The sequence below is a fragment of the Anas acuta genome, chromosome 3 (assembly GCF_963932015.1).
Source record: "Anas acuta chromosome 3, bAnaAcu1.1, whole genome shotgun sequence".
Lineage (NCBI taxonomy): Eukaryota > Metazoa > Chordata > Aves > Anseriformes > Anatidae > Anas > Anas acuta.
The window spans coordinates 23,680,314-23,695,289 of NC_088981.1; the positions used below are offsets into that span (position 1 = coordinate 23,680,314).

At 39.0% G+C, this 14,976-nt stretch overlaps 1 protein-coding gene across 4 annotated transcripts in view; it reads left to right on the top strand.

Moving 5' to 3' along the window:
* Window positions 1-14,976, top strand: part of KCNH1 (potassium voltage-gated channel subfamily H member 1) — a 186,549-nt gene that overhangs the window by 31,331 nt on the left and 140,242 nt on the right. For all 4 annotated transcript variants that reach the window (XM_068676165.1, XM_068676167.1, XM_068676168.1 and 1 more), the window contains exons 5-6: window positions 1,015-1,133; window positions 7,908-8,300. In XM_068676165.1, coding sequence (XP_068532266.1) covers window positions 1,015-1,133; window positions 7,908-8,300 — 512 coding nt within the window. The remainder of the gene's footprint in view (window positions 1-1,014; window positions 1,134-7,907; window positions 8,301-14,976) is intronic.

A 14,976-nucleotide genomic window follows, 5' to 3' on the forward strand; every position in this document is an offset into this window, starting at 1 on the left:
CTCCAGACTGGTCTTTAAAAACAGTCACTGCTAATAGTATTGTATCTTTTGGTGATGAAATTATAATGTAGAGAGAACTTTTTCCAGAAGCAGGATCTCATTAAGAACTGAGTCTGCAAAGTGCTGAACATCCTCAGTTGGAGTAGGAGGTGAGACTGCTCAACAGTTCCAGGTGGTGCTAGCATTTTTCAAGACTGGGACCAAATGCACTGATATTTTCCTTTCAGACTACCAAAAATATTCAGACATATACTCTGCCTGACTCTTTTTGTTATGCCAAAGCACTACACATAAAGGTTATAGTTAAAACTAGTTCATGTGACTGTCATTCAAGCCTTCTGCTTTGAAGGGTATTTGAAATGACTGTGAAAGTATTCTGAATTAAAATTCACCATTTGAATTCTCTGCAAGAACTTGCTAAATGTTTTATTAGAGTTTGAGAAAATCTATTTGTGTATTCTCCCCTTTTATTTACAGAGGATAAAATTAATGATTTTGTTTGTTTTTCTTTGTCTGCTCTGCTTTTTATAATGTTATGTATTTTGCTTTGCTTTTGCCAGAACTACGCTCAGTACATCCGAGGCCAGATTCACTTCTGTTACAGGCAGCTGTAATTTTCATTGTGCCTGATTCTATTCCTATATCTTTATTAGTCTGGAGAGTCTTCTGCAGGGTTGTGAGATCCAAATCTGGCCATTGAATTTAATAGAAGATTATTGTGAAGTGGACATTTATCCTTACAAAAGTTGCAGTTTGTGTAACAGCACTCTTGTAGAGCCATTGAATACAAAGTCACTGCAGTCATTGTGGGTTTTATTACTTTACTATCCTGCCACCTTTTTTATGTCTTGCTTTTACCTGATACATGGTTAAATTATACTCCCTTGTGGTCAATACTAACACAGATTGCTCATTTTTAATTTTAACTTTTTTTTTTTTAAAGATAAACTTTATGTGATACACTTCCAGATTATTTTTTTTTGTAATGTGTATAATCTTGCATGTTTTTTTGAGGTTGGGGAAAGTTTGCTCGCTTGACCCGTGCCCTCACAAGCAGCCGAGGAGTGCTTCAGCAGCTTGCTCCGAGCGTGCAGAAAGGAGAGAATGTTCACAAGCATTCACGACTTGCTGAGGTAATGCTTCCTTTTTGCAATAAACAGTGAAGAAAGGTGCTTAGCTTTTGTGGGTATGCTGTCTCCGAATGAGCCGAACACACTCTGTCCCTCTTGCCCTGGGATTCTGAAGCCTGGTGGCAGGCACAAGAGCTCAGCAGTATGTCATGTGCTGTGAAATGTCTGCTGTGACGGTGGAATGGAAACTGGTGTTTAGAAGAGACTTAATGAAACCTAACTGCTGTTTTGGCTTCTGTATCTCAACAAAATCTTACAATGGCATTATTATTAAAATAATACATTTTCTTTATTTTCCTTTCTTCTGAAGATCTCAGTACTAGTAGGATCTTGAACTATTTGCTTGTTTAAAATTGAGGTGAGAAAAACTAAGACTAGCACAGAAAGAAATTCTGGAGAATCATTGACACAGTTGTTCTCTGCATTCATATATGTATAGTTCTCTTTTAGTAGGATGCCAACGTGCTTTACAAATTGGTTAAAAGTGTTTAAGGTACTGCTTTTGTGGGCAGAACAGCTGTAAGGTGACACAAGCAATACTGCAGACAACAGAAAAATGAAATTTTGTAGTTCAAGTAGACTCTGAAAGTTTTGTGAAAAGCTCTAGGCAGAAAAGAGGCTTCTTGATTGAAGTACCAGGGTTTTAGGGCTTTCGCCACGAGGGGGAGAGACTGTCCTGAATTTTCTGTAGTTGTTTCTAAGACCAGTAGCAGGGTCTCCCTGGTGTAAAAAAAAAAGAAAGATTGGGGAAAGTCTTGTTGTGGTGTTAATGACAGTATGACCAATACAACATGGCACTCCTGTATCACCTATTGCTGTCAATGCCATGGCAGCAGCTGTGATTCTTGACCATAATTCTTAGTCTTTCTTTGTAGCTGGTGATGAAAGCCACTGACGGGCTCCATGAGTCTACATATAGTCCGTACTCCTTAAGTTTGCCTTGTGTATGATTTGGTTTCTATGCAAAAATACATCTCCTGCTCAAGCCTGCATTATTATCACACTGTGACCAGGAAATTCCCATGGACAGGAGCTTACCCTTTCTGTATTTAATACAGATGCACTCCAGAGTGGAAATCTGATTTCTGTTGTGAGCATTTTTGCAGAAAATAGCTTAGATTGTGCTAGCACAGGGGAGGGGCAGACATTCACATGGGCACTATGGTGTAGGAATACCATGTGATTATCACATTTCCACCCTTAAATTGTTCTAGTGTACTAGAATTTGGGACATTCTCCCTCATAATCTAACTCAAGATTTAGCAGTAAATAATCCTTTCTCTTTAGATGTTTGCCCTTGAATTTTAGTTCATGCTAAAATTTAGGCAGTAGAATATATATAAGGCAGAGAATCTGAGGTTATTCTGTTTGGCTCTTTGAATCTCAGTCCGGAGCTCAAAGGCTATGTTGCTGAAACATCTTGCTGGCTGATATGTTAAACAAGACTTTGCACGTATTCTAACTGGCACAGTCAGTGGATTCATTACAAATAATAAAGGGCAAGTGTATAGTTTACGTGTCTGAAATGAGTTTCTGTAATTGCTGACTGAATATTGCAGTCGTTATTTTAAAAAGAACATTAGCCCCTGCTGTGATGTTAGGCACCTTGTAGTATATCTTCTGTAATTCCACTAAAGTCAATAGAATGGCACTAGAGAAAAGCAGAGTGCAGATAATCACACAGACAAGCACACTTTTCTTCCTGAGAAGACAAGGGTTGGCAGGCTTCTTATTCTACAAAGCCCTCCCCATAATATTGAACGTGGGATCTCTAACTGTTCCCCACTGTATTTTCAAATCTCTGATTTTTTTCCTTCATTTCTGCAGTGGCCTATTTTAAATTTTTAAGCTCAAATGAGTGTGCATCCTATTTCTTTTATCTATTTACTATGGCATTTCACATACATCTTCCCTTTGCTTGGAAAATTTATTGGAAAATTATTAGTGTTAATCCATTATTACTTATATTTTTGAAGAGCTGAGGAGCCAGTTGTGTCCTAGGCAAGGTGTTGTACAAACACAAAACACAAGCCTGCCATGAAGGCTTACAATTTATGTTACTGTTTATGATAAATTAGTTTTAAAAGGGGATTATTGAAAAACAGCTTTGTTTTATCCACAGGCCATGGATAATACAAGCAGTGACTGTTAAGCTTCGGTCACTGTTTTTTGGCAGGGTGTGTAAATTTGTCTAGCATGACTTGCCTATTAGCAATCATGTAAAAAACTGCTTAAATTTATTATGCAATTACTGCAGGGGTGTTAGGTATCTCTGAGAGTCCATTTTGCAATGAGAATACAAAGTAGTTAATATGTTTTTGTGACTTTATTACTAAGGAACTAATTGTAGGAACCAATGTTTCCTGGTCATTGTAGAGTGTGTGTGTCCTCTGCATCCATGGTATTAGCTGATGTATTCTGTACACTTACCAGGAAGCTCTGGGTAAACAAGATTGTGCCATAATTTTAAAAATGTAGTAGTTATGAGGAATAAAAGCAGAAAAATTATAATGGTGCTTAGCAGCATTGCCTAATCAAGAATTTTCTGCTTTTTTTTTTTTTTTTTTTTTTTGTAAACCCTGTTTACCAGGGACTTATAACTGCCATTAGCATCTACTTCAAGTAGAGACTTAGCATCTAGCTCTTGGCTTGGGAGCAATTTGTGTGGGTGCCTGTAAGAACAAAAGCAAGGGAGAATTAGAGAGAGCAAACATGCAGTTGCAAACACAGAAAGGGGGAGGTTAAGCTGAAAATGAATGATTGTTTTTTCCCCAGTCATGCAGTCTTAAAAATAAATCATTGTAACCACTTGTTGATGCGCTTTTGTAAGTCCTGACTGGTGGTATATTCACTGTTTTTTAACAAATCTAGGATAAATGTGTTTTATGTTAATAAAGAAAGAAAGAACACAGACTTGTGAAACCACTGTTGAAATTTGTTATTTCTGCTTTTGAAGTAATATTCTTTGGCTTTAAAGAACGATTAAAACATCATGCATCATTACCGCAAATAATAAATGCAGATAATGTGACTGTAGTCGCTGATGAATCATAAGTAATTGGAATACTTCCATTAATAACTTTCTGAAACAAGTATTTATTTTTTTTTACTGTGCAATGGAGAAAAATGCTCCTAAACCAGGGCTGTTTCAGTTATTTAGCAAATGATATTAATGAAATATTTGCTTATTGCACATGGGTGGAGGCTCAGCATGTTGGTTTGTATAGTTGCTTACATTTTCTTCATAATTACTTTCATATTTCTCTTGTTGTTACCTCTTTAGGAAGTATCTTTACAAGCAGTTTGAATCTAGTTGGTTTATGTGGGTGGTGAACCACACACGACTGCTTCAGCAAATACTGTTTTGGGTTGGCACTATTCTCCCCAGAGGCTGGAGTACAGCGAAAGTGGTTTGGAGTAGGGCAGCAGGTACAGAATCACAGAGTACTTCTCTTTGCATCTACCCAGCTTTGCTGTATGGTGCAGAGAGAGCGGGAGAGTGGAATTTATAGCTTATAGTCTCCAGGTGACCCAGTGGTGGTGTGCGTGTCTGAAAGGATGGTGAATAAGTAGCCTGTGTGTGGCCCTTGGTGTGACACGTGGGGAAAAGTGCTCTCCCAACTTGAGTGCAGCAACCTAAGAACTATGATGTAGAGTTTTAGCCCTAGGCTCCATGGAGCTTCTTCCATTATTTTGTGTAGCACTGAGCTCTCTTGTAGTATTTAATGCTAAAAACACACACTTGTTCTCTGAGGCAATTAAGTTTCATTAGAGGGGATTTTTCCCCTTCCTTCAATTAAAAGAATAATTTGGCGACTTTGAAAGATCTTGGCTGGCAGTTCTGGAGGATGCAAGACCTTTGCTAATCTGTTAAGCAAGTTGCCTTTGAAGGCAGAGGTAGTGTGCTGGGGCCAGCACCCTTCTTCCATCTCAGGCAGTAAAATGATAATTCATCTGTTTGGCAATTCCAGCAAGATGTTGGAGTGGTTTCATGTGTGCATTAGTGATGTAGTGAAAGGGAGCCAGGGCTAGAATTCGTCACCCCAACCACCGGAACAAAAGGCTGAAGACACCCTGGGCTTTCTGCAGGCGAATTTCTCCACCTTGCAGCTGATTGTCATGTCTGTGTCATTCCTTGATTCCTGCCCTCCCCTTGCTCTTCCCTTTGAGATCCATATGCACATTGCTGGTGCACGTCCTTCCATTGGAGACAGGAAAAAGCCATTGCCCCCCAATTCATTTTAAATAGTTGCTAGTAGAGTGGAAGCTCAAAAGATTTATTAGTAAATCTAGCCATTCAGATAGTTTGGAGTACATTTACTTTCTAAATAAAAATGTAAGGAGACATTGATACTTTTACTTTCCTGTGCTGTAGCCTTTTGGATCTCCAACAAGCTAGTGGAGAGTGCTTTCTACTTGGTGATGACATTTTAAAACACTGAGCAGCAAATTCGTTTATTTTCCTAATGATTTGAAATGAGAAGTTTGTTTCTCTCTGCACGCAGTTCAGTTTTACATCCATGCAGTTCCACTGGCTTTACTGGCATTCTTTGTGATTTACAGCAAAATAACTGACTCCATAATTAAGCTCCTTCTTTATTGCCAAAGAGAGACTGTTCTTGCCATTGGTTCTATTATTCAGATATATGGGAATCCATTAGTACATTTTACAGTAGCTTTAGTATGGAGGACGTAAAATCTCCACAAGTTCTTGGAGTGGAAAGAGGCTGGAGGTGGCCAAAATGGGATGCATTATACAATTGTTAGTTGAGAATTTAAATGTGTGTGTGTAACAAACAATCTGAAGACAAGGACTTACAATGTGATTTTTTTTTCAGTGTTTTGTGGTTGAGCTTCCTGTACCGATTGGAATCCTTATCAAAATGTTTGACTTTTTCACATAAGTATCAGTGAGACCAAAAAAATCAGCTCTAGGAGTCATCTGATGGCAAAAGAAGAAATCATGTTTCATCCTATATTTAAAGGGTGATAAAATGTTACTACATGATTGAAAGTATTTGGTTTTGCTGATCAGTTATTTCAGTGAGTGAATATGTCTCAGTGGATTTCAGGATTGGGGTCTTACGTTAGAGCTGCTGTTTATGCACAGAAGCTCAGAGCTTTCCAGCTGAGCCAGGTATAGCTGCAGTGTTCAAAAGGGAGGGCAGGAGGTATTTGAAATACTGATCTTGGGCTAGAAAAGACATTCTAACATCTGTAGCTGGGACTGCAAACAAGCCCTGAAGGAAACACGTGCCCTGAGTACTCATACCAGCACAGTACACAACATGTGCCTCTTGCAGTCACTACCAGCAACTTCTGGGGACTGTGTTGGCTGGCCAGTGCCTCCTGCAGGAAAGAGACTGCTTCAGTCTGGTGCTTGCTTTCAGCTCCTCACACCACGAGCCAACATTTGTTTCTAGAATGGAGAACCTGAGTGAATCAGGTTTGGGACTGGCAGACCAATTAATGCTGCAGTGGCCATGTCCGAGTCCTAGTATTGTCTGCAGGGGTTCTACTTAGGGGGAAGTGTTTCATTCCCCTATTTGCTGTGATTCTAGAAATTTAGCAAAGCAAACTTAAGGGTTTTTGTTTGTTTGTTTTTATTTTTTACGTGTTGATGCCCTTAAGCTAATCTGCAGTTCTATCTGAGCAGGCCATGCTATTTCTCTTCTGGAGAACACAATGGACTTAAAGTCAGCAGGCTTGTTTTGTGCCTTGCAGCTCTCATAGTCATTTACGCATGTGCAAGGGACTGTGATCTGACAGTGTCTGACCCCTGTTGTGCACAAGAGTAACTGATTATGTGAGGTTCAAAGCAGCAGGGAACCTGATCTGAGGCTGTTTTGTCCAAATAGGACTCTTGTAGCTGATTGTTTTCTTTTTTGTCCCTTTTGGCTTAGTCTGTTGGAAAAAAGCCTTCCAGTTCACACACACACACAAAAAGTACCCAGAAAAGCCCGCAGGTAAAAATCTGTGTCAAAATAATTGATGTTAAAGATTCTGAGATACGAACGTGAAAAGAAGACATCCTCCTATTATAGGTATGCTCTCTGATCTTTTCCCAGAGAAAGTGGCCGCTTAATTTCCACATCTGCTTCCTCTTGCTCTGAACTACAATGTAAATAAATGTGAAACACTTCTAAATATTTCTCCCAGGTTCTGTGAGTTTGACATGAGGAAACAAATCTCATTTGAGCCATTCTTCATCTTCCTTTCTATTTTCACCTGTAACTCATCCAGTAGAAATTTCAGTTTATTGAGGCTAGTGATAGTCATCCATGAACTATAGTCCTGCACAGCTCAGAGAAGAGGAACAACAGCCTGTGCATTTGTGATGGGTTGTAGTGCAGGGCTTGTTTGCAGATACAGTATAGGGAAGAGTTAAATGACCAGCATTGAGAAGCAATGTCCATGTGCTGGACTGGACGTCAGATGTTGTGGTCTTCTTCCTGGTTTTGCCATTGATTCCTGTTTGCAATCGCCTTCCTTCCCATCATTTATCTGTCTTGTCTATTTAGACTGCGGAAGGAGCTGTCTCTTCTCTGTATGTCTTGGACGCTCAGCACATTAGGCAAAGTCCAAAAATAATTAATGACATTAGAAGAAATAGGTTGCTGATTTGTTTAACAGAATACTTATCCTGACCATTTGCTAATTTTCAAAGAGGCTAATGAGTATGTCTTTTTTATCAACTGAGCTCAAGATTCTGAAATGAAAAAATTAACATTAAAAAATTAATGTTTCCTTTTTCTCTTGAAATCCTTGTCACTACAGGTACTGCAGCTGGGCTCTGAAATCCTCCCACAGTACAAACAAGAAGCACCAAAGACTCCGCCACATATAATTTTGCATTATTGTGTTTTCAAGACTACCTGGGACTGGATCATCTTGATTTTAACCTTCTACACCGCTATTTTGGTCCCTTACAATGTCTCCTTTAAAACCAAACAGAACAATGTGGCCTGGCTAGTAGTGGACAGCATTGTAGATGTCATTTTTTTGGTAGACATTGTGCTTAATTTCCACACCACCTTTGTGGGACCAGCAGGAGAGGTGATCTCTGATCCCAAGCTGATTCGCATGAATTACTTGAAGACCTGGTTTGTGATTGATCTGCTCTCATGCTTGCCGTATGATGTCATCAACGCATTTGAGAATGTTGATGAGGTCAGTATACTTGTTCCACTTCCACCCCCTAATTATAACTTAACATTCGGGACTGGGGAGGGGAGAAGAAAGAAATGGATGCTTTTAGTTAAACATGTTGGATTAGTGTACCTGCGTCTCTAGTAGCTGCCCTCAGCACACATAAAAGTTTTGCTGATGAGTCATAGCCAGAAGGGTCCATCTTTAACTGCAATGGAAGAAGCTGAGGTTTTTGGTGTCAGAAATCCATATTTATTGTCCTTCCTTCTGCATCCTGAGAGTTCAGGAGGACAGGCAGAGGCAGGTGGCAGAACCTGTGTACAGCACCAAGGAAAACTGCTTCCTGAGACTTACCATAAACAGCTTGAACTGGTGTGTAAAGATAATTTCTTAGGGTAGGATTCTCTTCCTTTCACTGATGACCGAGCAGGCTATGTTCACTAATGGCAATTCTTCATATGAACAATTGGGAAGTAGAATGCACTTTTCTCAGCTACTTCTAAAGTGATATAGCAGGCGGCAGAGGCAGGCAGTGACTGACTACATCTTAGATCAACAGAAAGTACTGCCAGGGTGCCTGGTGATCTCTGCTTTGTTGTTTGGGAGCAGTTGTTTTAGAGGAAGATAAAGCATTTGATGCTTGTTTGATAATTACATAATTAGAGGAAAAAGCAGGGAGAAAAATGGAAATCTAGGCTCCTTCTTAATTCTTGCATGTTTATTTGAGAACAAGTCACAAGCCAGCAAAAGAACTAACATTCAAACGCTTAAACCACAATACTATCATTTAACTGCTTATTTTCCTTCTGTATCAAGCTGCCAAGAAAATTTTCCTAAATTAAATGTGAAAGTACTATGCCCAGCTAGTTCAGAGAGTTAATGAACTGTTAACAGAATCTTGATGACTACAGCAGTCTACTTTTTAACTATGTCTTATAAAATCTGTATCATCAACTTGTTAGGTGTCTATATTCCTGTGTGACGCTAAACCTGTAACATACACGCATATTTCATCAGAGCTTAGTATTTAATATTTAGCCTGTAATATTTATTTTTTATGAGTGTCTTTGAAATATGCCAATGTTATAAAGGATGACCTAGCTGTTGAAAGAAAATTATACCCAGGAAAATATCTCAGTAAAAACATAAAGACTTTGCTTTTATAAAAATACACTACATGGTTTGTTTATCTAATTTAAAATATTTTTCTCTATGACTTGAGGATAAGTAGGAAAACTATTGGATATAGGGGAACAAACACGATGTTATTTGATATTTATCTCTCTAGAGAGATTTTCATTTTATATAAAGCTACAGGCTGAAGTAAGACAAATGAGAGCATGCAAAAAGCTTTGTGAGACCTGTCCTTAAGTATTTGTTTGTCATGAAATGCATTCAGGCTGCAGATTCAGGGCTTTCACATGTTACTTTACCGTGGCACTGATAAAACAATGGAGAGAGTGGCCATACATCAGTTTCTGACATTTAGACTGAAAGATTAAAAAAAAAGGGGGAGGGGGGAGTTGGAGAGCTTTTCTCACTCTTTGCAAATAGTAGCAACCTGCTAATGATTTTGCTGGAGGGACATTTAACAACTGGAGACTGGTGATGTGACCTACAGAACATCCCTGGGGAAAATGGCTGTACCAGAGGCCACACAAGCCCCTGAGCTGAGCAGACTCCCTGCTCTGAAATTCTTGTTATGAGGGTTTGAATTTCTCCAGGTTCTTAGTCTCCGTGTTGCATTGTAACAACGAGGAGCTGATTGGTGCTTCACCTTTCCTGTGGGTCTTCAACAGTCTCCTTAATCAGTATAAAAGTGTTAGTTTTAGTTATTCTAGCCATCATGCCCAAGGAAAAAAAAAATCTTGATGCTATCCTTTCAAGACTGTTCATCTCTGTTTTCCCTAGTGGGTTCTGACGTTTAACTGGTGTAAATCATTGTAGGGCCATTAGAACAGAGTTTCCACTGGTGTAAATTGCTGCTCTTCTGTTAAGGGCTCGTAGACTGGTTTACAGGCCCTGAGGGGCTTTGCCAGCAACGTCAGCAGAATAATGTAGTGCACATCAGGTGGGGATTTGGGACAGTGCATGCTGATCGCTGTTTTGTGAACTGCCTGTAGAGAAAAAGATAACCTCTTATTAAAAGAAGAAAAAAAAAGCCACATTCAAGGAGTCTTGAGAGCAGAAAGGCCTTATCTTATACAGTCTCTGCCACGTACAATATTCCCTTCTGGGCCAACTCCCTTTCTCTTGTTCTTGCTGGTTTAAATTTTACTTGTCTCTCACCCCGTTTTACACGCCGTATTACTTCGCTGTTGGATTAAGTCAGCTGCAGGGCTGAGGTGCTGAAGTTACAAGTGGCCAGACTGGGTTGGTATCCATGTGTTACTCTGACTTTGCTAAAGGTAATTCCCTTGGCACTATGAGAGTGCAGTCAGTGGGTGGCTGTGGCTGCTGTGAGTTTTTTTTCTGGTGAACACGCTCAAAAAATTTTTCAGGGATTAAATGATGCCTACTGTCAGCAGCAGCTGTAAAATGAGATAAAGACTATGAATTGCAACTTTCCTTTGTGGGTGTTTTCCATATGTGATTTTAAACATGAGGAAATATAATCCTGGCTTTGCTGCAGTCTCTATAGTAAAGGTAGACTGGGGCAGGTTAAAATTCACTGTTTTTTCTGCCTGTTATTTTGTGTTAAAAGAAACATCATCAAAAACACTGAAGACGTCATGGAGGAACTAACTTGACAAGTTGGTTTGTTTCTAAGAGTGACATTATTACTGTGAAAGAGACGTTGAATTAATTTGCAGTGGACACAAGATGTGGACCTGATGAAGTAAAAAGCAGTGTAGACAGGGTGTTGAGACTTTTGGGTCTTTGGGTAACTTTGGGACTGTTCCAACACTTAGCTCTTGATAGATTAGTAGTGAAGCCATTGTTGTCTTCTTTCAGGTGTTCCTATAATATAAAATTAATTATAACATATGAAACTAGAGTTGATCAATATTTTTGACAGGAAAATACTTATTTAAAAAGAAGTCTGATTTTTTCTCTATTTTGAAACAACTTTTTGTTTTGCAAATTTACCTCAATTCTCATATAAAACTTAAAGGAATGATTTTAAGCCTATTTCAGAATTATTGGGTTTATTACAATTTGGAACATTACTATATTTTCCATTCACATTTTTAAAACATAATTGAAATTCCAGTTTCTCCTTTGTACTGTTCAGAATATTTTTTCCATAAAAATTCTTTGAATTCATTAACTATTAATCAATACAACTATTAACAACTACAATTAATACAAGAGGAACTTAGGTATGAATAACCACATTCCACAGGCGGAAGAAGAAAGAAAAAAAAGTAATGTCTTTGTTCAAGGCTGTGGAATTGAGAGTCTCAATATGAGAATATCTGAAATTTTTTATCTCAAGTGCTGTACTGAAGGAGAGTGCAGCATCTCATATTCAGACGTGAGCAGAATCCAACAAATGAAGAAACATGTAGCTGCAGAGAAATTTCCATTGCTACCCAAATGAAAGAAAAGTTATAAATGTTTCTCCTGTTTGTTTTTTGTTTGTTTGTTTTTCTATATGATGAGCTGATTCTACAGTTAAATAGAAATTACTTTCATGACCTGCATAGAACTTCAAGAATATATTCCATTGATTGATGAGTCAACGTAATGCTAGGCTTAATCTTTCTCCTGTTAAAACAATACAACATGCTGTAATAGAGTTTGAGTAAGAAAAGAATACATTGGTCTAAAATTTACACAGCTCTTAAAACTTGGTATTAATATCTTTTGAATTCGAATAATGACAATAACATTTGTCAGTGATCCTTTACAGTAATTAGTATTATTCCTCATGTAAGGAAATACCACCTACTTTGGGGGATAATGTTATCTTTTTGTGTTCAGACATCAGTCAGTTGATTTAATAAAAGACAGGCTTAAACAAAATTCCACAATTTTTGCCAAGAACAATGCAATCTAAGTCTTCAAATTCCAAAGGCAATTTGAAGTCTTTTTTGCAGTGTCAGCTTGAGCAATTTTATACTGTGGTTTTCAGCCGTAATACCATAAGATATAATTTATATTGGAAAAAATTTGACGTTACATGTGACACCGTTGTGAAATTTCATGGTAGGAGTGGAATCCAGTCATGCCAATACAATATAAATCTCTGAAACAGCAGTTTTTACTACCAACTCCCTATATGTATTTGAATCAAACACTGATCAACTGTCGGCTGATACCAAAGTGAGAACCATATATTATTCTTATGAAATGGGACCAGCACTGTTTAACACCTGTGTTGGTGACATGGACAGTGTGACTGAGTGCACCCTCAGCAAGTATGCTGATGACACTGAGCTGTGTGGTGCGTTTGACACACTGGAGGGAAGGGATGCCATCCAGAGGGACCTGGACAGGTCTGGGAGGTGGGGCAGTGTTAAACCTCATGAGTTTCAGCAAGGCCAAGTGCAAGGTCCTGCACCTGGGTCAGAGCAATCCCAAGTATAAATACAGACTGGGCAGAGAATGGATTGAGAGCAGCCCTGAGGAGAAAGACCTGGGGGCATTGATTGATGGGAAGCTCAACACAAGAAGGTATTATGCGTTTGTAGCCTAGAAAGCCAACTGTGTCCTGGGCTGCATCAAAAGCAGTGCAGCCAGCAGGTTAAGGGAGGTGATTCTCCCTGTCGTGAGATGCCATCTGGAGTCCTGCATTCAGCTCTGGGCTCTTCAGCACAAGATGGACATGAACCTGTTGGAGCAGGTCCAGAGGAGGGCCGTGAAGATGACCAAGAGGCTGGAGCACCTATCTGATGAAGACAGCCTGAGGGAGTTGGGGTTGTTCAGCCTGGAGAAGAGAAGGCTCTGGGGAGATCTTACAGCAGCCTTCCAGTACCTAAAGGGGGCCTGCAGGAAAGCTGGGGAGGAGTGATAGGACAAGGGGGAATGGCTTTAAACTGAAAGAGGGGAGATTTAGATTAGATGTTAGGAAGAAATTCTTCCCTCAGAGGGTGGTGAGGCCCTGGCACAGGCTGCCCAGAGAAGCTGTGGGTGCCCCATCCCTGGAGGTGCTCAAGGCCAGGCTGGATGGGGCTTTGGGCAGCCTGGGCTGGTGGGAGGTGTCCCTGCCCGTGGCAGGGTGGGGGTGGAATTAAATGGTCTTTAAGGTCCCTTCCAGCCCAAATCATTCTGTGATTCTTATTACACGAGGTAGAGAAGAAATAAATGCATAGTGAAAGATCATCAGGAAAGATGTATTCAATAAAAGTGATCTACTGTTCACTTAAGTGCATAGAAAAAAAAGAGAAGCTAGCATTTAGGCAAAGATGACATAGAGCTTTCAAACAACAAAATTTATGATGATAAAAAAGTCACAGGAAAAACACAATACAGAAGTCATCAAAGAAAATTAAGCTATTTAGTGCTAAGTGAGCATGATGCAGCTTGAAAGTAAACAGTGAGTTGTAAGAGAGGAAAAAATGAATGTGTTGCTTGTCAGATTTTTGGCAAATGTGAGGCAGTACTTTTGCAATAGATTAATTTAAAACCTTATTAGTGAAATAATCTCTCATGCTAATACAAATTGGCTATCTAGGAATTGCTGAAGTAGCTATACTGAAAAGCATGCAAATTGCCTTGATTTGTTTCACCATTTTTTTGCAATAAAGGGCAAGGTAATAAATTATCACGATATTTATAGCTCTATTGAATAATCAGAGGTCCATAAAGAATTTTGGTTGAATTTTACACACTGAAAAAAAATTTTAAAGTCGTCTAAACTACAAAAAGCTATATAATTTGGGGTCTTTGAAACTGCATGGTTCATCTCTCCTATTTGGGCCTGTCTTATTAGGCAATACTGTAACTGTTTTGGATGCAAGTCTATTGATAAATCTGGTAATGAATTAATATTTTTTATGTGGCTAATTAGAGCTAAAGCAGTCATAACCTATTTTCTTTGTAATGTCTATAACAAAGCAGCTATATATCAGAGTAGGAGCCAGGCATTGCAGAAATGTTGGTAAAGTGTGGTTCTTGGATGTGCTGACAGAAGTGGGAAAGGATAAACTCCTAAAAAGCCAACCTCCATGCTACTAATGAAGTGCCTCTTTTACGTTACTGTCTTGATGGGTAGGCTGCCTGTTTCTTCTAAACCCTGTTTTCCAAACTGTGTTGGTTTTATATGTGTAGGCACATACACCTCCTCCGTACAGGTTCTGCTTGTGGCTGTTAAGATGCAGGTTAGCTCTTCTGCACTACTAACGTTCAGAGTAGTCTTTTTCTATGTCATGGATAAGAAAGGGTGTGATTACGTTTCAAGGCTACTTCCTAGCTTTGAAAAGCACGACATGATTTATCATGCTGTTAAAGACAGAATAGTAGTCTACATAATCTGTTCAATCTATATAAAGCTAAAAGAATTAAAACACTGAATTACATTTTCAGTGATAATCTATGGTGATAGCCTTTGTCCAAGAAGGAGAGCTAATTGAATTTCTTAGATTCTGAATTATTTCAAAAAGCTGCTGTTCGAGTGATACTTAGGCTACACATAAAGGGAAGCACGTTTCAGAGACAGGGATCAGTTACCTTTTTTTCCCAGTTCAGCATGCTTGTATTGATCTGAGGCAGAAAGTCAGATGTGCTGGCAAAGGGTATTTATCTGAGTAGC